The sequence below is a fragment of the Hippichthys cyanospilos genome, chromosome 5, assembly GCF_059441005.1.
Source record: "Hippichthys cyanospilos isolate Australia breed blue-spotted pipefish chromosome 5, RoL_Hcya_1.0, whole genome shotgun sequence".
Lineage (NCBI taxonomy): Eukaryota > Metazoa > Chordata > Actinopteri > Syngnathiformes > Syngnathidae > Hippichthys > Hippichthys cyanospilos.
In genome coordinates, this window is record NC_142373.1 from 24,389,645 (window position 1) to 24,413,547 (window position 23,903).

At 36.2% G+C, this 23,903-nt stretch overlaps 1 protein-coding gene across 1 annotated transcript in view; it reads left to right on the forward strand.

Annotated features, from left to right (window-relative positions):
• The window catches only part of LOC148424068 (voltage-gated delayed rectifier potassium channel KCNH8-like), a 122,670-nt gene that overhangs the window by 57,393 nt on the left and 41,374 nt on the right, over positions 1-23,903 (forward strand). Inside the window, exon 2 of the mRNA XM_088414928.1 lies at positions 19,064-19,297. Within this exon, the coding sequence (XP_088271054.1) occupies positions 19,064-19,297 (234 nt within the window). The remainder of the gene's footprint in view (positions 1-19,063; positions 19,298-23,903) is intronic.

Genomic DNA, 23,903 nt, shown 5'->3' on the forward strand with positions numbered 1-23,903 from the left:
ATATATATATATATATATATATATATATATATATATAATGTTAGGCCAGCAGAGTAGGCCTTGCTGGCTCTGACAGTCCACTACTGGTAGATACAGTAAATAGATAGAGAGATAGCCTTTGTTATTACACCTTACACAGTAACAAAGTATTGTAAGGTTATTTTTGCTGCTGAAAATGACTAAATAAGTAATGTATCCTTTTAAGTCAGATGCTGCTCGAGGCACATCTGCAACACCGACCAATGTTGTTAAATGGCTTTCTGTTTTAATGTTAATAGATTTAAGAATGAGCTATGGAATTAAACTACTGTTTAATTTGTCATTTTAACGTTAGATGACTTGAAACTTGGCAAAATCCTAAAATCCAACAAACTTTTATCTACGAATGGCCACTATGTATGCTATCGATTTAGGCTGGAAAATCATATCAGGGTTCTTCTGTGGCTGCAGGCATGATGGCGATGTGAATAGAATAGAATGAAGTAGAATAGTTATATTGCCATTATATAGCTAGTATCCAACAAAATTGGAAACCCTGCACCTATTGCTGTATATTAAATAGGTAAGTATGAACAATTAATATAATAAATATGTTGGAATACAGTAATATACATGTATACATACACAGCTCTGGCTCTTGTATTTCTATTTGTACTTTCTTAACTACTAAAATAAAAAGTGCATTACTGCTACAATATAGAAATGGCTTTGGGAATGGGATTGTGGTTAATGAATATTTAACATTGGTTTGACAATTTAAATATGTTTAAAAGTAATTATTTGTAAGTGTTTTAATTATAATAAACAGTTAATTGTGTTGTACTCTTATACAGTATGCATTTGGAATGTTAAAATGTTACTCTGAAAGAATCGGTGCACTTTAAGGTTTTATAATGAACTGGCACTGATGAGTCACAGTATGTCACCATTGCAGCCTTTTTTGCTCATTAAGAGACAGCAACATATAAAAGGATGCCTGGCACAAAAAGGACTGAGTTCAAATGCCACATGATTTATTTTGCTGAGACACGTTTTTGTAGAATTCTCCAATACAATTTTGTAATTGGGCTGCCCACAAGGGCTGAAATTCTGCAATTCAGCTACAAAAGAAATCAGAAAATGACTGTCTTTGCTAATGTTGGATGGCATTTATTGTCCAAGTATCCATCGCTCATTTGGTAGCAGCGAAAACATTTTGTCCTTTCAAAAGGTCCCAGGACAACGCATTTCAGTTCCGCAAGTTCTTGCGGACTTTTTTTATTATTCCTGCAATGCAATTTTTCCCCATGCTCCCTCCACTGTTTGGGGTTGGGGCGAAAGTGTTTTCCTCATCCATGCCCCACCCTCTCAACTGTCTCCAAGGAAACGTACCACAATTGATACCTGTCGCCAGGCAACATTCGCTGGTGCCTTTGGGAAACAAAGCTGCAAACTGAGAACACATGCACATGTTTGATGCGTGTGTGTGGACTTCTTATCGACACAATCTAACATGCACACAAATACACACTCTATACATCTGTGTTTACACAGTAAGATAACGTAGCAGCGCACATGATGATCCTATCCATACAACCCAATTCTGTACAATATACGGTATTTATCCTCATATTTTTGCTTTTTAATTATTCATTTGCTAGAAATCACATAGGATAAGGATGGGCATCTGGTGGCCCGTGAGCTGCTTATTGCTCTGAGTGGCCCCTCAAAAAAGGAATTCAAATTTTAAACATGTTTCTTGTACGACTGCAAAAATTTATGTTAAAATTTAACCATTGATTAGAGGCATCGTTTGGGTGCAACATGCATCAGGTTTCGTATTGTTCTATACTACAGGGGTTCTCAAACGTTTTGGAGCAAATATTCCAAGGACCCCCATTGCAATTGTTTGCGGGAACAAAACAAAACAAAAATATGTGAGTGAAACATAAGTGCCCTAGTTGTTAAAAAAAAAAAAAAAAATTCCAAATTTGATGTAGTCTTCTTTGAATTTCTTGGTTTAGACATCATTGAGTAGATAGAAGAGGTCCTGAGGGCGAGTGGGTCAAGCTCTTTGATGACGTGAATTACGAGGGTCTAGTTGACAAATTTCAAAATAATTACATTTAAAAAAAATATTGAACGGGTTTAATTGCTTACTTTATTGAAGTCATGAATACGTTCACAATTTAATATAAAATAAAATGAAATGAACACAAATATACATTTTTTTAATTAATGACCCAAATTATTTTATGGACACCTGCAGTCAGGCCAAGGACCCCACTTTGAGAACCACTGCTATACTACAATGGGAATGTATGAAATAATTTGGGGATTTCGAATAATATACAGAATAAACAGAACCTGAATATTTCAAGTGTGATTGAGATGATTTTGTGAGGGTTGGTGGGGGACAAAATGAGTACTCTGAATTGTATACACGAGAGCTTGAGAGTGGTTAATTTTAAAATTGTTTAAACCCTTTGTTGTTAAAGGCTGGATGTTTTATCAATGCTTTGAGCATGAAATATATTAAGATAGTGTGATGTAAATAGGTTCAATTAAAAACAGACAAATGCACACATTTTATCGATGTTTAAATGGCATTTTTGTCATACGCATGGTTCGGAATTGCAGTCCCGTTTGTAGCACTAATTATAGTTTGGAATCCCTTCCAACATTTATGATGCCCATTCCAGTTCTAAATTATTTTGAACTGTGAACGTTGTCTGTATTTACCCTGCAATTGACTGGCGCCCAGTCCAAGGTGTACATCAACTGAGAGCCGAAAAAACCCTAAAGATGACACGCACTAAGGAAAAATGGATGGATGGATGGATGGATGGATGGATGGATGGATGGATGGATGATGAATGGATAAATGTAAACACCCTCCCCTAATTTTGACAAGATTGTGAGTTGTTATTGCACTGTTACAGGAAGATACTTCTGATACTCTTACCTCAGTTTTGTTCAGCTGGTAAGGTCATTTTTTTTCTTAGAGTTAGAATGACAATATGCTATCATAAGTTGGAGGTGATTTTCTACTAAATTGTACAGTTTTGTTCAGAACAAATAAAAGTAGCAGCCTCGACACACTCAATTTGATTGAGAGATGACAATGAATTTGCAGTCGAGGCAGGGAAAGAAATCAATGCAGTCTTTCTGCCAACGGGGCAGAAAACACTTATTATGTTTGCATGCTTTGCAGAGAGCGTAGGGGCTGTTGACAATGTTGTTTAGTTTATGGACATGGATGTTGCTAATTAGATCACTCAGTCCAGCCATAGCTCGCTGTTGGGCCAGTTGAACAGGAACATGAGCTAACCGACACAAACACACACACACACACACGCACACACACATGAATCAGCCACTTACATGAGCCTGCAAGCGGAGCATGGGCCGGGTCATTTAACAATATGCTGTCACTGCATTTGATAACATTCTCATCTGGGACAATTAACTTCAATTTAACTGAATCCACATGAGATTAGAATTTTTGTTTTAAGATAATAGAAATAAATTTAACATCTTTGTGATTCCCGGTGTTTCTGATATGGAAGACATCTGTCTGTTTAAAAGATGTTTGCAAATCACACTTTTGATTGACAGTTTGGGGGTATGAATCAAAAGTTATTTTTATTTTAGGGCTGTCTCTACCTAATATTTTTGAAATTGATTACCCTATTATTATTTGATTGGATAATCAAGTAACCGTGTCTGTCATGCACCCAACAAAAATATTTGGATTAATCTATTTTTAATAATTTATAAAGTAAATAAGTACTCATTGTTTATTATCTTTTGCACATATGAATTATCAGACAACATTAAAATTGATGACCATTCATAGTCAACAAACTTCGACTAGCATTTAGTTGACACCTACATAACGTTCTATGCACATCACACACTTTTAAAGACAATGCTTTGATAATAATCCATTAGTGAACCTGAGAATGGAGCTCCCTGTTGGCTACAAAGAGGTCAATAACGTACTGTTTTGTCTACTTCTCCCGCTGTTTCTTATTGATGAGCAGAATGGGCAGGTTTAGTGCTTGACTGCCTTCCCTAATCTAGATACCTCAAACAATATCACCAAAGATGATTTGCAGTGATTTTCTTGAATAATACAGCCATAGTGCTTTAGGAGAACTTCACAAATTTCCTTCATTTTGGAAGCTCTGCGTGCTAATATTGTTTGTCATAAAAGCCCAATAACTATTAAATCTATGTGGTTTTAAGCACACAAGTAGTGTGAGCCGTTCAGATGATGCGCTAAAACAGGGGTCGGAAACCTGCAGCTCCAGAGCCGCATGCGGCGTTTTCGTCCTTGTGTTGTGGCTCTCCGTAATTTGGGAAAATAAAGCATGCTTGATTGAGATTGACTATGTGGATGGCGTAAAAAGCCACTCATTTGCATTGCAGTCATTAGTGTTGGCGTGATTGGGTGATAGGGCAACATCTATAGGGCGTGTTTGAAGCGACGGGACACGAAACGTGACGCGAGAAAGACAATCAACTCAGGAAGGTAAAATCAAGAAATGGAAATAAAGGGGTGGGCTTCCACATTAAAAGCACACAGTTTCAAAGTAAGATATACAGGGAAGTAAACATTACAAACTGAAGCTCTTCAAATTCTTCTGACAGAAAAAATATGATTAAAACCAAGGAGAAATCTAATTATAAGTTATAATTTATCAAGTAGAGTATAACTACAGTATAACGGTTGCTTCCGTACAGATTTTTACAAAAATTACTCTACATTTAAAAGAAACAAAACAAAGCTTGAAATCTCAAAATTCCCATTTGATTTAAACGCAACATTATGCAACATTTTACTGCTCATTAATATGGCTGCTCATTGAGGAGGAAAAGGAATCAGATATTATCGCACTTCACGGGAAATCATAGAGAATCTTCCTACGGATGACCTGAACACCGTGAGGGTGAGGAGAAGGAAGCCTGGTATATAACTATGACAGCAGAAACCTATATATATATATATATATATATATATATATATATATATATATATATATATATATATATATATATATATATATATATATATATATAAATTTTCCCTCTTCTTTGCCCTCCTCCGCTGCCACCACTTTTGCTTTGGAACATCGCCTCACTCGACCGGTAATGTATTGCAACATTTAATCTGATGTTTTTTTTTGTTTTGTTTTTTTAACTCTTGGAATGATTTACATGTAAAATGCGATTCATAATACGACAAAAATCATGATACGAAAGCCACTCCAGAGTGGCTTGATATAAAAACCGGAATAATACAAAAATAAGGCGTTTCAAAACTGATATATTGGAAACGTGATATATTGGAAACTGAACGTCGTATTGCAATACATGTATTGCGTCACCTTGTATGTCAAAAAAAAAAAAAAAAAAAAAAAAAAAATATATATATATATATATATATATATATATATATATATATATATATATATATATATATATATATATATATATATATATATATATATATATATATATACACGTATGTATGTATGTATATGTATATACACATCTTAACATCATTTCATAAAGTGTTTGCGGCTCCCAGTGTTGATTTATCTGCAGGAACTGGGTCGAAACAGCTCTTTGAATGTTCAGGGTTGCCGACCCCTGCACTAAAACAATGAATGGAGCCATATGTCAAGACCATCTGTGCATACGGGTGTCTTTAGTTTAAGTGTGGCATTGTGGTATGCCAGGTCAGTTTTGAGAGTGGGTTAGGGGGGGTATCTCTGTGGCTGCCACTGTACACTTCAGCAAGAAGCGGTGTCGCAATCTTCGAGACGAACAGTTTCAGTGCGCCTATTTACAAAGTGACCCAAGTTGGTCGACTGTCTTGCTCAGCTCTATTTTATTTCAATTAATTAAATTACACATGGTGAGCACCTCTCAAAAAAATATAAAATAAAACTAACTTGATGCATAGCTCAATGAGGATATGCTCTTCGATTCAAGGAATGCTATACAATTTAAGGATGATTACACTTTAAAAGTGGAACAATTTCATTTAGGTTGATGCACTTGCGTCTTTTAAAAGTGAACTTAATCAAAAAAACAAAAATTACAGTGTTCAATGGTTCCCCCACTATTCAACACACCAGTCAGATTAATGAAACATTTGTAAAATAGAACATTTTACAAAATAGAAAAAGGTTCACATGGAAATTTTCATTTTTTTTATATTAGGCACTAAATGTTAAATATTGCTTGTTTTCAGTGTTTCCAAAAAAAAAACAAAAAAAACCTCCTTTGTACATCTAATAACAGTTATGAGTGTAACGATCCTATATTGATATTAGATATTGGTCCAGTGTTGGTCAAAAAGCATTAGATCAGGCTCCATCCAAATTCTATAATATTAGCCCTCATTTGCAACTGGTCCATTCCAGACTGTTTTTATTGACTTTATTGGGGTTATTTCTCAGGATCCTTGAATTTATTTTGTCATAATTATTTTTCAATTTTTCAAATGCACTAGAGTGTCATGTTAGAAGTTGCAATCACGTGATCCAAATGTTTGGAACAAAGGTGTCATTTTTTTCATACCTTCTATTGGTCAATAATGTTCACATCCCTACCAATATTTTCATACCAAAAAAAAGAAAGCATTTGTGAATCCTGTTGATATCTGATCAATAGCTGCATTGGAGAGGGCTCAAGGTTGCAATAGTGCTATATTATTGAAAGTGAAAAACCTGTATCAAGACCTTCCTAATTGCATTTAAAAATTATATTTTTATTTTATCATTAGTATTACAGATGTACCAAAGTGATTTGAATCAGAAAACTGATTTAAATTCAAAGGGGAATTCAACCCAAATTTTCTTTAAATTAACATGTTAAGTAAAGCCTCACCTTATTTTAATTAGTCTTGGGACTGGAATGTAAATTAAACAAAAAGGAAAAAAAAAACATCAGTTTTAATTAATTTGGGGAAATTTCTATTTTACTACTTGTTGTTGACTGAAAATGACATCATGATTGCACAGATAATGCCCAATCACAGATTGGCTTGAGCAAACTCAGAAATCAGGTTGTTACCTGAACCCTCAGCAGCAAGAAGCAAAAACGACTCCTGAAACGAATAAAAACAGGTGGAATTTGCTGCTTGGGAAAACTTCTTTCAAGCTGTAAAAGCAGATCCACCTACCACTCATCACCACTGTGATGAAGACAAATTGAATGAAAAGGAAGTGTTTACAATTTTTTATAAAAATAAAGTTGTAAAATTAGAATACCCTACAAATTTTATGAAAACAAGGTCTTGTATTTAAGAGTAAAAGCCACAAATTTATGACTTTTAAGCTCATTTTTATAAATTTCAAATTGTTTATTGACTTTTTCAGGAATAATCTTTTTTTTTCTTTTTTTAAACCGAGCAATGCTTGTCTAATGCTGAAAAGTGGGTCCTCCTGCTGACATGCTGACACATCGAAGTGCATTAAAATGCGGGTCATAATGAGAGAGGTGATAAAAAGTCAGATCAGTATTCCCCAGAGTGGTGAAGTGTGCGCGCCCCTGGGAAGGTTCAGCTGCAGGTTAAAGAGTTCATCAGTGTGGCAGCCATCATGTGTGTCCCAGGAGACGAAACGCCATTACCGCCAAAGCCTTCCATACAGTTAAGACTTGCACGCACCAGCAGACAGACACACGAAGACGACCATCACGTGGCTGAATGAAGCAGCGGAACAGCACATATGCTGCTACTTCACATTTTTATTACTGTTTAGCCATAAGTAATGCTAAAGCTGAGTAATTGGGCCACTGAAAAAAATCTTTTGTGAACAACTCTGTAAAAGTCAGTATACTTTTTGTATGAGAAGAATATTGTCAATTAACATGGAAGAAAACTCAAAATTGCACTATTCTAGAGTTTTATTTCATTCATTTCATTGGGAAAAAGTTGTAAACAGAGGAGTTTGTAATTTAGAGCTGAATGAAGCTTCCTTTTAATTCACCCTCACTAAAATGAATTTGAACTGTACGAACTCTTTGCTACATTGGCCTAGGTCATTTTTGTCTAATGTGATTAACTTGACAGGTTATTGGTTATTGGTTTTCAAATAGTGGGGCTTGAGGCGATGTCAGGGGGCCAGCGATGTCCCCAGGGAAAAGTTATTTATTTATTTATTTTTTTGCCATGTTTAGTGTAATTGTAATCAAATAAGAATTGGCATCTTTTTTTCAGGCATTTTAGGGTTCAGGCACTTAGGGTTTTTTTCTGCTTAGATAAACCTTTAACCTGCATAAATGCTGTTTTTTTAATTGCTTTTTCCTTGTGTCAATGTTAAAAAGGAGTTTTAGGAATTCTTTTGGACTTTTTAAAGATGAAAATCATATTTATGGTCAGCGATGGGGGTGGCATGATTTTTTTTTTTCTTTCCTGGGCTGGCTTTGTCAAATATAATTGAGAAGCACTGGGTTAATGTCTTTTTTATTTGTTTGCTGTTGTGGTTGATGGCACCAAGTCATTTGAGTGCTTGTGTCTTACACTTGTGTAGATGACATCGACCAAAACGCAAAATGTCTCCCACAGGAACTTCAAGAACTCTTTGTGTCACTAGCAGATGCTTTCACTGTAAGGCAGTGCTTCTCAATTATATTTTGCCAAGCCCCCCCCGAGGAAAGAGAAAACGTTTGGCACCCCCCCCTTCTCCACTCGACGCGCTGAATATTAATAAGATTATATCTATAAATATAGTAAAAGTTTAAGGTCACTAACAAGACACTGACACAAGGGGACCAGAAATATGAACTAAGAACATCAACTAACCCCAAAGAGATATTGAAAATTGATCATCGAATTGTGATTGTAAAACAATTTATTGCAATACACCAAGTCTTCTCAATTATATCTTGCTAAGCCCCCCAGGAAAGAGAACCCCCCCCACACACACACTCAACGCGCTGACTATAAATAAGATTATATTTATAAAATTAGTATAAATTTACCTAAACCTGTTTCCTTTTTAACATTAATAAAAGAAAAAAAGCTATATAAATCAACTTTCAGCAACTGTTTTTGTTTCAACAACGTCCATCAAAATGACTGAAACAAAAAAGAGATGAAAATTCAAATTTTATTGCAATTACACTTCACATGACAATAACCCCCCCCCCCCCCCTTTCATGAGAACCATTGACATCATTGTTGTATCTGTATTTGTATCCTTGTTTGCTGTTTTAGTTAGTTCCACTATCTCTATATTTGACATTGAATTAGAAATATGACTTGCTTTTTTTTTAAGCATGTTGTCGATTTTGTTTGGAAAAAAAAGACATATTTAGGGATTTTTTGCTCCATTCTATACGTATTTTCTAGTAGAATGATCAGTGTTCAACAACATGGGCATCAGATTGCCCCCAAGAACCACATGAGTGTTTGGCGGGTTTGTGCGAATAATATTTACATGCTCTTGGTGTCAGTGGCTAATGAAAATGGCATATTGTGATTTATATTTGTTTGCCGCCTTGTTAAATTATTCCTGATATGTAATTATTGAGAAATCATTAACATGATGTGTGATGTGTCTTTATATGAAAATTTCATTAATTATTAATAGCAATGCAATATTAAAGGGCATTTGAGGCAAATTTGTCACATCAGAAGTGCAGATGAAACTGACGCATGAGCCAGAAAGAAGAAGTAGCTCTCAATTTCAAAATAGGTCAGTGACCCCTGATCTAGATCAATTGAATCAATGCACTCACATGGATTACTTATGCAAAAAGGATTTCAGTTTTTGGCCCAAACACAACTACAACCAAAACAAAACGTCCCAAAGACAATATATATTCAACCATGGATAAAGGTCACCATTTGTCATTGAATTTCAATAGGACACAATATTGCTGGGTATTGTGGCGTAGAAAGCGTATCGTGATACGCTCTGATACAGTAAAGGCGTATTCCGATACGTTTTGGGCAAGGTTTGAAAAAAAAAAAAAAAAGAATAGATAAATAAACACTTCTGTGGCATATTAAAAATGACTGAAAATAATAGAGAAATTCTATTGATCACATTATTTTCCATCTGGAGCATATTACTTACATCACTGAGCACTCATTAAATATTATTTTTCAAAAGCCACAAATACATATCAGTACAGCATGAAATGTGATCCTTAATGTAGAAATAATGGAGAGTTTTGTTTACCTGGTTGGTCAGCTCCTGGGTTTTTGCTGACTTGCTATCATAATTCATTAAATTGTTTGAAAACAAGTCCGTTATGGATGCTTGACTGTTGCCAGTAGCACTTCTCTAAATTTCCATATTATGGTCTGACTTACTGACCTTGTGGCTGGATGGTGACATCGCGTGTGAATTGTCAAATTGGTCCTTCGCCGCTGGAAAATACACATAGTTCGCAATGAATACACACAGCAACTTCATCCACATTGCTGTTGTCAGGCTTCTTTTTAAGGCTGATTTTTTTCCAGATATACGATTTTGCCGTTTTTATCTTATTAACAACTTCATACTCTACTTCATGCCATGTTGATACATAAACCATGAGTGAAACTGGCCAGAGCTCTGATGTCAATTGCATTGATGAGAAAAAAAGATGAAAGCCAAGAAGAAATGTTTCCTTATCATTTATTTATCGAATGCGTTATTATAATGAAATATGAAAATTGCCATGTGCGAAATGGTGGGAGAGGGTGCGAACCCAAAATGCAGCAATGTAGCTGACAGGCAGGGTGTGCTCAAAATAATAATTTAACATGGCAAGGTAGAGGAAACTAAAAGGAGTCAACAAACCTAACCAAAGTTACAACTAAAAACCAAGAATCGCATTATACAAAAAACTCAATGACAATGACAAAAACAGCACGCTACAGAGAAAACAACAATGACCCGAAAAGAACTGAAACAAAACAAGAAACTAAATATACTTAAAACTGACAAGACAACAATGAACATCTGGACAAGACACAATTGGAGTAGGGAGCTAATTACCAGACAAAAGGGAAGTTGCTTAATGAGGACAGGGTCACTGACAAGACACTGACACAAGGGGACCAGAAATATGAATTAAGAACATGAACAAAACCCAAAAAGATATTGAAAATTGACCATCAAATGCTGAAACTACTTATTGCAGTACACCAATGCTTCTCAATTATATTTTGCTAAGCCCCCCCAAGAAAGAGAACCCCCCCACTCGACGCGCTGACTTTAAATAAGATTATATCTATAAAAATAGTATAAATTTACCTAAACCTGTATCCTTTATAACATTAACATAAGAAAAAAGCAACTTTCAACAATTAAATTATTTTTTACAGCGTTTATACAGATTGCAGCTTAGTCTAAAATAGAAAAAAATAACCAAGTGCCTGAGACTAAAAAAATACATGTTGAAAATTCCTATTTTATTGCAAATACGCTTCACATGACGAAAACACCTCATCACCAAATTTACAATAAAAAGCTGAAGCACATTCAAATTTGTCTCATTTTAACAGGTTTTAAAACACCGAACCAGAAAGATATTTAGAACGATGTGCAGATTTCTTTTATTTTAATCATTCATTTACAAACCTGAGCAGAACACTGCGTGTGATGTCAGAATTCAGTCCTGAAGTCGATTGGCTGCCGCAAATTGACTGTGAAGGTGTTTAAGTTTTTAGTTTTTGGCTAAGCAATTCCTATTTTCGGTTTCAACCAAACATTTTTAGTATGGTACATGCCTATTCTACATAGAACACTTTGCTTTGTAGGTCGCAGATGCCTTGCAGGAGGTCACACAGCTCATGGCACAAAACAAAGTGGAAATTTTCTAAAAGTTAAAAAAAAAAAAGAGAAAACCTACAAATTATATAAGAATATAAGATAATATGTTTTTCCTGGAATTCAGAGGTAAGGTCGCCACTATTTTGAGATATACTGTATTTCCTGTACTATTTTATGGACTCACTAAATCAGTGTCCTTAAGTGCATGCTATTTTTGGAGCTTCATCTCATAATGGGCATCCATGTGTTGGTAATCGTGCATTGATCCTACACAAGGGTCTTCATTCTGTTGACCAAAGTGCAAACAACTAGTCAACAGTCTGTCCTGGTTTAAAATATCAATGTTGACAATTTAAATAGACAGCCAGCTTTGAGGGGCTTTTTTCAGTGTCGTTTTTCTTGTTTGCTCTAATTATGAAGATCAACTGTTTAAAGCACTGTTTCCGAACAATTTCCAACAATTACCGCAACCTTCATTCCAACGGCACTTATGCACCAAATATTTGCCAACTATCAAAACAAAGTCAACACGATCAAAGGACGGGACCAGCTCTTGTCTTGATATGCAAGTCACACCTGAGTCACAGAATCTGCCAAACTATGGAAAAAAATGTGACACACTGCTTGAAAAATATGGTAATTGTTCTGCCTGTCACACATAATGTTACTTCAATAGATAGATGGGGGGGGGAAAAGTTATTAGGACCAATCAAATGACATTGGATCATTTTTCGCAGCAACACCAATGAGCTCCCGCATCCTGGTTGGGAATCACTGACCTAAAGGGCATCATCAGACACATATAAACGCACCATATTTGACTTTTAAAGCTAGCACCTTCAAAGCCACTTTGAGGGAGGTTTCGAGCCAAGACACATTATGCATCCAAGACCAATACACTGAACATATAAATGCTTTAACACATATACTGTATATGAAGATACATGAGCATTATAGCTAAAAAGCAGTAAAGTTTAATTTTTAGTTTCTACGTACTGTAATTTAAATGTACATGACTGTCCACTAAAATGCATCCAACCCATAGTTTTGTTTATTTGTGTTTCCAGGAACAGATGCCCGACACTTCCTATATATGTAGGACTGCTCATGATAGGCAGGCCTACTAAATTTCATGGTGCTCAATGAGAAAAATTGGTGGCTGACCTAAAAAATGAAATAAAATAACGGAATACATTACCAAGCCCTTTTTTTTTTGGGTGGGGGCTTTAATTGTCTCACAAAGTACTTCAAAGCACTCAAATAGCACCACATATCAGCGGTGAGGTTACATTTTTGTCTGCAGCGAGACATCTGAAAAAAAAAACAACAACAAAAAGATCAAGGAAATGTGTTGTCTCATGGTGGATGTGCACTTCCATCAGCATGCTCCATTTTGCAGTAGTGGTCACCACTTTCCACAACAGTCCATTTAAAGTGACCCAAGGTCGCCATTTGACAATATGTTTCAATGTGGACTACACAGTAACTCATCCTACATACTTAAATTAGATCTTACATCATGATGTATTCAGTACATACTTTGCAATGTACAAAATATATATATATTTTTATAGTAGATTACATATAATGCCCATTTTGACTTGAAATGCAAAAAAAACTGCATACGAGTAAATGCTGTCAAAAGCTGTTTCCATCGATTTGCAAACATAGTGATAGTGATAACTAAAATGCTAAATTAGGTCGTAACTATGACCCAAAATGATAACTTACAGAATTACTTTACTCTTTTCATGTTGATCATTTTAAATCGGTTTTTGTTTTACTTTACTTTACTTGCTTTTGTTTTACTTTGCTACATTCAATCACATCACAGTGTGTGGATTCAAAAAGCTCAAGAGTCCTCACTTACCCCACACACATGAAAATTTTTTGACATATACATTAAATATGTTCATTAAGATTGTGGGCCGCGACTAATTTTGGACCCAACTATTGAAACAAATCCACTCTTAACACACCTCACCCATTAGGAGAATATTATAAGACGTAAGGTTGTCAGGCATTTGTCATCCTTAGTCAGCAAGAAGCAAAAACGCAACAAAAACAGCCTGCCAAGTGAGGAGAGCCTGTCTTGCACTTCAAAAAGTATTTTAACTTAATGAGAATATGTTATGGGATTGGAGGACACACCCAGGAGCAGGTAGGTTTGGATTACGGTTTCTTTATTTATTAACAAGTACTTGCTGGCTCGAAGGCTGAAAGGGTCAGCTGCTGTGGTGGGATATCAGGGCCAGGCAAGGCCAATGCATGGGCTAGCAAGAGTTGACGTCGTGCTGGCAAGTGGCCAGGTGCAGGCTTAGTTGGTACATGGGTAGACAAGATTGGTCAACAGGGTGGCAGATGGTCAAGTACAGGCTGGGTGAAAACACGGGAGAGCGTGAATAGTCGGCGGGCTGGCAGACACTCGTGGACAGGCTGGGTCAGGACATGGGCAAGCAGACAATGTTGATTGCTGGAAAGCTCGGCGTAATCTGCAGACAAAATCTGGCGAGTTCTGGAAAGGAGAGACCGGGTTATATACAGAGCAGGTCATTAGCAGCAGCTGTTGGTGGTTAGTGCTGATTGGCAGGGACGTTGAGCAGGTGTGGTGAGGCAGAGAATGAGTTGACTAGACTGGTGGACCGGTGACACCAAATAAGGTCTCAAAATATAAGAAGTTCAAAGCCAAATTATACTTGGATATGACTGTGCATCTGAATCGTTGTTTCTCCCGGTGTGCCCTGATTGTCTGGCAAAAGCATTCAAATTTAGTCTGCATTCATTGGTTATTTGAAACGCATCCGAGAATGCTCTTATCAGCAAGAAACCTGAAAGCAGGACTAAGACAGGGAGTAACTACAAATAACTCTCTGGTAAAGTCAGCAATGTTATAGCTGTGAATGACAATTAATTAAACCACCCCAGTGTATACACTCAACTGAACATATTTCTCCATTGGTTGATGGTACTGTAAAGTGAGTGTTGTCACATTGAATGCAGGCTGATTACAGTTTAAACTATGAAGATGCAGCGATATAGCAGATACAGATCCAAGTCAGTTGAATTATATTTCAGTAAGCAAAAAGAGGCATAACGAGCCGACGGACATCTGATGTAATGGCTATCCAAACAATTACAACGGATGAAAATTGCAACCCCGAGAATTATAATTGAACGTTTTTTTTGTGCATTCCCATCATTCTTCAGTCCTTCAGCAAAAGAGGCACTCTTCAGCGATGGACTGATGGACAATCCGTCAGTGCTGACAAAGTACCCACCTCTGGAAATTGACCAAAAAAACAAGGAATACATGGACAAGACATAAGTGGTTGCAGGGAGCTGATTGGTTGATAAGTGACCAGGTTGACAAACACAAGTGGACACAATGCAGCTAAATGAGGTACCAGTACACTGAGAAACAGAAGAGACGAGAAAATACAACAAAACAAAAATAAAACCAAGGTCAAAGCAGCAAAACACAAAACATGACAAAGATGTCACATTTAACATGAAATGATTGGTTACCACAACTATGAAAAAGTAGAATTGGTCCATTTAAAAATTGATGACAGATCTTTTTTTAATGTGCTACGTGGGATAAAGTGGGTAATCTAAAGTTATTGATATTTTTACCTATTAAAAATTTGAATCAATTAAATCGATTAAACATTAAAAAAATGCATAAATACAACTTTAAGCAGTAAAAATTCCATTGAAAACACTTTATCTGTATGTTTTTGTGCTACTCTTATGATCCTGGAATTGTTGCATAACTAAAACTTCATACTGTAGCCCCTTCCTAAAGCCAGCAAAATTGATGCGCAAAGTTTGTTTCTTGATTTTTGTATTTTTTTTTTAAATTCATGTTCCATTAGTATCGGTCAAGTGTCTTTAGCAATATTTATTGAAGATATTGAAGTATTGTCCAGCCCTCGGAAAAAACATGGTTAACACCTTTACCACCTAAGTTTGTCCGCACCTATTCTCATTCCGAGCACATGTTCCTGAAACAGCTCTTGAGGAAAAATGATTACTGCATACCTCGGCGACAGCTGGAAAACCAGGAATTGTCATCGCTTCCCCTTGACTGATTAGGTGTTTGCGGCACGAGCACCAGCAGCAAAGTATAGGATTTGCCAATGGGGCTTTGTTCCCAAAAACCATGAATAATTCCCACATTTGTGAAGGCAGCAGACACTGTCATGAGCTCCGGAGACACAATGTACAAGGGCTTTGGCTCTCAAGTATAAATATACATTTCACTCAAGGTCGGCCCTGTGCTGTTCATTTGCCATTCCATTCACAAACGCTTCGACCTCGCTGACAGAGACGTGCCGAGCAGACAAGACGTTCATTAAACCCAAGTATGCCGCTTCCAAGTGGCAGAGGTAAAGAATGGGAGGCAAGTGACGAGAACATTTTGGACTGCCGCTGAGCAAATGTGTTGAAAGGAGGAATGAACGTGAGTGGTTTCCGTGGCAACAAGAAACTAGCCGCACTCCTGGTCATAAGCCGTCGGCTCCAAAAACACCCTGTTGGATTGCTGTGAGCTTGCTTCCTTTGTTCGTTACCCACCTGAATAATTATTGCTCCTTTGTTGATTGGGTATCATGACCCTAAGCGACATTAAGCAATAAACATAATTGTGCATTCGGCTGTATTTTCAAAAATGGAGAATATGGACTCAACTCGCCTTTGTGTGTAACAAAGTGTCTCAAAGTGTTTATTAAAACAGTTTTGCAACAAAAGCAGAAGTTATAAAAAATAGTGCCAATCAAATATTCTGTGAGAGGGACAAGCAGCAGGGAAAGTACGATCAGACAGGGCAGATCTTATAAGTATTGGGTCTTTGTTGGAATTGACTGCTGTCAAACTCACACACACGAAGACGCAAACACACACACACACACACACACACACACACACACACACGCACACTCGCCACACACACGATAAGACATTTCTGTGTTCACAGATCAAAATGCAAAGTTAGTTTCAACGTGCTTGTCAATTTATTTATGTGCCTGCAGGCTATTAACTGAATATGCACTGGCAGAATCGCACATTGAACAAGCATCCTCTGCTGATTGCCAATTATGAAGTGGAGAGTGTAGCCGTGAAGGAGATAAACACACAGCCAAAGTTGTCAAGGCCCGTGGATGGAGCAATTAAAGTAAAGTCAAGTCAGTCAGGTTTGGTGATGATTCTCTGCTGCGTTTATGTCACATGATCAATACAATTCACATGATAATGTGTCTGCGAATAACTGAATAATTGGTTTTTTGCAAATAAGTAATAATGACTTATTAATCAAAAAATGACAAAACACACGTTTTTCACATTGACATAACGGGGTATTGTGTGTAAAATTTTGAGATTAGAGATTAATACAATTTGGTATGGCTCTATCTATCTACAATTTGGTATGGCTCTATCTATCTATCTATCTATCTATCTATCTATCTATCTATCTATCTATCTATCTATCTATCTATCTGTCTGTCTGTCTGTCTGTCTGTCTGTCTGTCTGTCTGTCTATCTATCTATCTATCTATCTATCTATCTATCTATCTATAGCTTGCTAGCTATAGCTAGATAGCTATCTATCTTTGTAATGCAGGCGTATTTCTTATTTTAGCAAAAATAAAAATGGAGGCGTTAATATATTACTATTAATTCCCTTTAAAATTATATAAAATACATGGTGGTAGCTGATAAACTGATGAAGTTACCCCATGTTAAATGTTGAAACCCCTAGTTTTGAGGAAAAAAACTTTAGCACTTTTATCTGAAATATCTGCAGCAAGCAGTACTTTAGGAAAACGATACTGATCCGAAACTTTCAGGAAGTATTAAATGAACACTGGAGAGTAGATTCCAATAGTGCGTAAGGACATCATCTGAGATTTGAACACTAAAATATGAGAGTTTAACATCTCAACAAATAAAATTGGGCAAAAATAATTCTTTTGGCCTCAATCTCATAACATCATTTGAAATAATGTTAAGATTATTTCTAGTATATCAGAAATAATCAGTTGTCAAAATTTAATTGTGTGTATGATATTTAATGTCAAATTATCGCTATGAGACATTTGATTTAAGATTTATGTGTCAATTAAAACATGATTTACCATTTGGTGTGGCCTAGTGGTGACCAAAAACATTTTATCATGGTTATTATGTTTAAAATGCATTTGGCTAAATAAAGAAAATAAACTTCACAACCATCACATCAGTATTGCAAGAAGTCTCTCTCTCTCAAAAAAAAAAGAAACGACTTGCATTAACTCACAGGAAGACAGAATTTGTAAACACACAATCATCTTTTCATCTTAGGTTTCATATTTCATTCCTTATATTTGAATTACATTTCATCCCAAATAAATGTTCATAAAATTGGAAATTGATGTGAGTGATGGCTCGATGATGTGGGTTAGGGTTAGGGTTACGGTTACAAGTGACGACATTGAAGAGCGAGCATATGATTATTTAATTATTTGTTATTACAATTTAATATTAGAATACATCATTACTTAAAAAACAATTTAAAATAATCTTTTGTGTGTGTGTGTGTGTGTGTGTGTGTGTGTGTGTGTGTGTGTGTGTTTAACCATTGTGCAGCATTTTGACAATTTTAAGGTCATTTTCTTCCACATCATTCTTGCAGTATTCAAGTCAAGGGATGGGACACTCCTTACTTGTACTCTCCTTGCTCCTTACATATACATATATTTACAGTACATGTATCTCATTGGGCGGCTGGATATCTGCCAGGCTTCTGTTTGCTGTCATGCTGGAGGGTCAGTCACATCATGGTGTGTTTATTGGTCGCTTTATTCACGTATAACTAATTGGTGAAATGACATTCGAGACAAAGGACTCTGGCTTGTTTGTTGACAGCTTCATGACAACGCGCAAGCAAGCTTATTGATTAAATAAGTCCCTGGCAACAGTGCGCATCATCTACTAACCTCTTATTTTCATACACTTTGATTACAATTTGAACTTTTTAGCTGCTCTTAAATAAAAGTTGAGACTAAGTTGTTTTTGTAATTATCCAAAAATTGACATTTCTGTCCAACGTGCAACTTTTGTCAATAACTCAAAATTAAAATCCCAGACATAGTCCTATTTTTGTCAAAACAGGTCTCTTACAGTCCAAAACATGCAGGTAGACGGAAGGTAGACGAATTGGACACTTTAATTTGTCCTTAGGTGTGTTTCTGAGTGTGTGTGGCTGTTCACCTTTGTTTTCCCTGTGATTTTTATTTGGCCTCCTTTGTCTTGTGTTTCAGACAGCAACTTTGTGCTGGGCAATGCACAGGTGCAGTCACTCTATCCCATTGTCTACTGCTCAGATGGCTTCTGTGAGCTCACGGGTTATGCTCGTGCTGAGCTCATGCAAAAGAGCTGCGCCTGCCACTTTTTGTATGGCCCGGAGACCAGCGACCGCTTCACGGCGCAAATCCAAGGAGCACTGGACGACCGGCGTGAGTTCAAGACTGAACTGGTCTTCTACAAGAAAGAAGGTGTGTCATACTGAAACTCAATCCATCATTTTGCTTTGGAGTGTGTCTTTTATTGTGCCCATGTATACATTCCACCTGAGTTTGATGGATAGGCATTGTAAACACTGCACTGATCACTATAAAAAAGGGGCCTACAATAGACAAATGGCCATTCAAACTCACAACTGAAGGACATTTTAAAGCAGAGGTCCCCACCAAGGTCTGCGCAAGAACGACATTAGTAGCCCAGGCTCGAGGCAGCTTGGATCCAGAGGAGGGGCCCTGCTGGCTCAAGTCTGGGCATAGAAAACTTGATCCAAATGTATTATTCATCTTAAAATGCTTAGTCTGTATGTGTGTATATATATATATACATATATATATATATATATATATATATATATATATATATATATATATATATATATATATATATATCATGATACCATGATAAGTGAAAAACCACAAATGTTGGCTGTACGTAGTCGGGATCATGGCGAGCCGCAGTTGCCCTACGAGTAGGCGTTCGGACGTCGGACTAGAGTCAAGCAAGTAGCTGACCAAATATGATTTCAAAGCTCAGTTTACACTTGAAATTCCAAACTATTAAAAAAAGCAAAAGCTTTCTTTCCTTCTTGCGATTGCTTTTAGCCGCTCATGTGTGATTGACATCCTCCACAAAAACAAAAACAAAAAAATGTTGTACTGTCCTCACCTGACTGGGCAGCCAATCTGTTAATCAGCTCAAGGGTTACTACTACAAGACACGGGCACCAATGAGTGGTGGATTTCTACTTCTGAGGGGGAGTGGTTTACAGCTTCTGCCCTCATTCATCGATTCTCGCGCCGGGAGCCATGCATGTGTCTTGTAAGAGTGCCCTCGTCTTGATCTGATTGACAGTACTATTTTTTTTCCCATCACATAGGAAGTTCTCTGATTCAATCCCATACAAGCGGCTGGAAGAGAGAAGGAAAGACATCTTTGGGATTCTTTTACATTTTGTCATCAATTGTATTTTCAAGTGTAGACTCTGCTTTTTTATCATGTTCAGTCAGCTACTTGCTTCACTCTCGCTAGGCATCCGAGCGCCTACTTTTAGGGCAACTGCAGCTCAACGTGGTCTCGACTAGCTACATCCAACACATGTAGATGATAACGAATAACAGTATGGTTACTGTATAAGTTTTAAAAATTTAAGATTTAAGTAATGTGTACTGCAGTAGTTTGATGTTCAAGGAGTACCCGTGGCATGTGCATTTACAGCCAAGCAGAGAAACTTCACAGCACGTCTCTTCACAATACAGCTTTTTTTTAACGAAAAAAAAATCTGCGGTGCACTGAGAGCGTGATGAAAGTAGCGAGGGATAACTATAAATGATGTAATTAGCTAGCAGCTTTTTGGTAATGAACTACCACAAATTCATTTTCAAAGGCAGTTTGTAGGACATAAATGATTCTGCACTCTTTGATGGACAACCTGCCACAATTGCTGTTGCCACTGATCACTTTTGAACAAATTAGGCTCACTTTATGTGCTATTTCACACATCAACATAATGCCTGAGATTCTTTTCTCACTTTATCTCATGGAAAAAATTAATGGGGAGAAATCTGTCCGATATCTCAGTGCTGCTAAGCAGTTTTGATATAAGTTAAAAGAAATTTGGATTATAAAAGAATTATAACATTGGTCATTCATTTTGTGGAAATGTGTTGTTTGGTCGTCTGCTTTGGTCTTCTAATGGTTTTTTTTTTTTTTTCAGCAAAAGATTAAACATTTTTCATTGTTATCCAAACACTAAGAGGCTCAAAACCTTCAGTTTGTAAACACTTCAATAAAAAAAAAACCTTTTACGCCATACACCATAGCTATCACAAACTGCATGCATTATTGTTTTTTTCATTAAGATTAAAGATCTCAGCCTGTACAAAATGAGCCTGTACAAAAGTCTCTCCTACTTATATTTACATTTGCATGCTCTGGAATTACTTTTCTTGTTGTCTGCTCAATATAAAAGAAACTAAAAAGAAAATATATTAGTCATGTATATCACAAATACTGCTAAAATCACATCTCTTCTCATCTAGTGTACTCAATGTATCTTTTGTCGTGAGATTTGTGTCTTGCCCCATCACTAATAAATATACTGTATATCATATATTGAGTAATAGACCTCAAATTTACAGTGTAATTTGTCAATGTAGTTCTAAAATGCTTGGTTTATGGTTCAGTTGACTCACGTGAATAGCAAGCTCAACCCGCATGTTTTGGAAGCAAAAAAAAAATCCACACATGCCCACGAAGAATATGCAAATATGGGAGCTCAAACCTCAAACCACAGTACCATTCAGCCACCAATAAATTATTTCTTCAGAAAGTTATGTCTGATTAAAAAAAAAAAAAAACGTTTTCGATCATGAACAAAAATAAAAATCAATGACAGAGAAAAAACTACTATTGCTACCCCAAAAAGGGAGTAAAAAAAATACAAGACATTAATCCAATCTGTAATGCAATTTTCTCAGAACAATGTCATGTTTTGTCATCTCACAAAGAAAAACAATGTCACATTTTTAATTACTTATGTCTCTCAAATCACTGCCTTCTCACATCACCAACAGACTACTTGTCACAATTAAAGTGACAAGTCACATGTGGTTGTACAAGGAAAAGTTTGGTTGTGTCAGTATGTAGTGTAATTAACATGGTTTGCCATTTTAAATGTTTAATTTTGAAAAGCCACTTATTTTTATCGTAGGGTTGTAAGTGACTAACTTTGAATAAGGGGCAGGGCATAACCTGGACTGGGCACAAATGAATATACACCTATGGTATATATATATATATATATATATATATATATATATATATATATATATATATATATATATATATATATATATATATATATATATATATATATATATATATACACACACACACACACATATAAATACACAGTGGGCCCCTGTGTTTACGAGATTAATATTAATCCAAACAATCCAAACCTATGTTAAATAGCTAATGCTTTTAGAACCCCAGGTAAAAACATCAAAATTGTACATACATATTAAAAATTGGTACCAAACTAGTATAGTAAGTGCTACGTATTTATAATATACATGTATAAAATCAGAAAACATCAAAAATAAAAATAAAAAACATTGAAAGGATTTATTTACATTTCAGTGGTGCTTGTTATGCTCATATTCCCTAGTAAAGGTAGCCTTCGCCAGGCTAGTTTCGTATTGCCTGATTGTCTCCAGCTTCGTTTCCATACAAATCATCTTGTTACTTCTCTCTTTAACATCACTAGCAATCTTGGGACCCATAGCTAACCCATTCAAGTTTGAATTAAGCAGTAACATGCACTATAAATACGGTTTTGTAACCACTCACAATCAAACAAAGCTTTACCGTTCCACCAGTTTGAAAGGAGTGAGACCGACCAATTGCAGACCACCATTGTAGTGAGTCATTGCAGGGAGGCAAGTTTGACGGCAACTGAAAATAAGAGCAATTATCTAAAAACACCCGCAGATGGAGACGAAACAATACAAATACAGCCAAGCCCCTCGGGTCATGATAGTTTTTGTTTTTTTTGTTGTTTTGTCACAAAGCGGGGAAAATACCATAAAGAGGGGATGAAAAAATGTAGTATATATATATATATATATATATATATATATATATATATATATATATATATATATATATATATATATATATGATTACATACATTTACACATTTTAGTTTTATGGTGAGTGAAGACTGAATTAATAAAAGCACATGTGCAGTCGATCAAAGGCAAAATGTTTCTGATGAGTGTAATAGACTTTCACTCTTGTAGTGGATAATTGCTTCAACATTTTGTCATTTGAGGGAATGAGAAAGCGTGCAATGGAAAATACTGTTCAAGGAAAAAATACTTGAACGGTTTGCCTTTTCGCTAACTAAACATAATCACTGCAGTGACACAACCGCCCGCTAAATGTTTCACCAATTATTTGCTCATTGCTTCTCATCATCATAAAAGCCACTTGATCTCTGGCAAATATCAATTGATAGAAAACAGAAGCTGCATCATGTTGCTGTTGTTTACCCTTTTGAATCAGACAAACAAGGACAACGCGTGTAATGATTTTATTCATGCACTCTGTTCTCCTGCATTATTCACATGGCTGAGCTACTCTGCGTTAGTAAGTCTGTGTGGGAAACAGTATCCATAACTGCCACACATCGTCTCCTTAGGGATTATGGGCGAGTAACAGGAAACCGTAACAAAAGCATCAACAATACATGACTAGTCTGTGCGAACCGACTTTCCTTACAGATTGCTTCAACAATTGCAAAATAAATGCTGATACGGTGATAAAAACAATTTCTCCAAGTTGTAGTTAACCCTTACTGGAGAATGTTTGCTGCATCCCGGAAATAGGAACTGACCATAAACTGCAAACTGACATTATGGAAGAATGAGATACGCTATCTGCATTGACTATTAAATTATAGATTTTAAAGTGAGAAAAGATTGTGAAGCTTGTAGAGGAGAAAGATGAGCTTTCCTTGCTCTAGTCAGTGCTCAAGCAGCAGCATTCTTGGCCAGATGGGGATTTTTTTTTTTT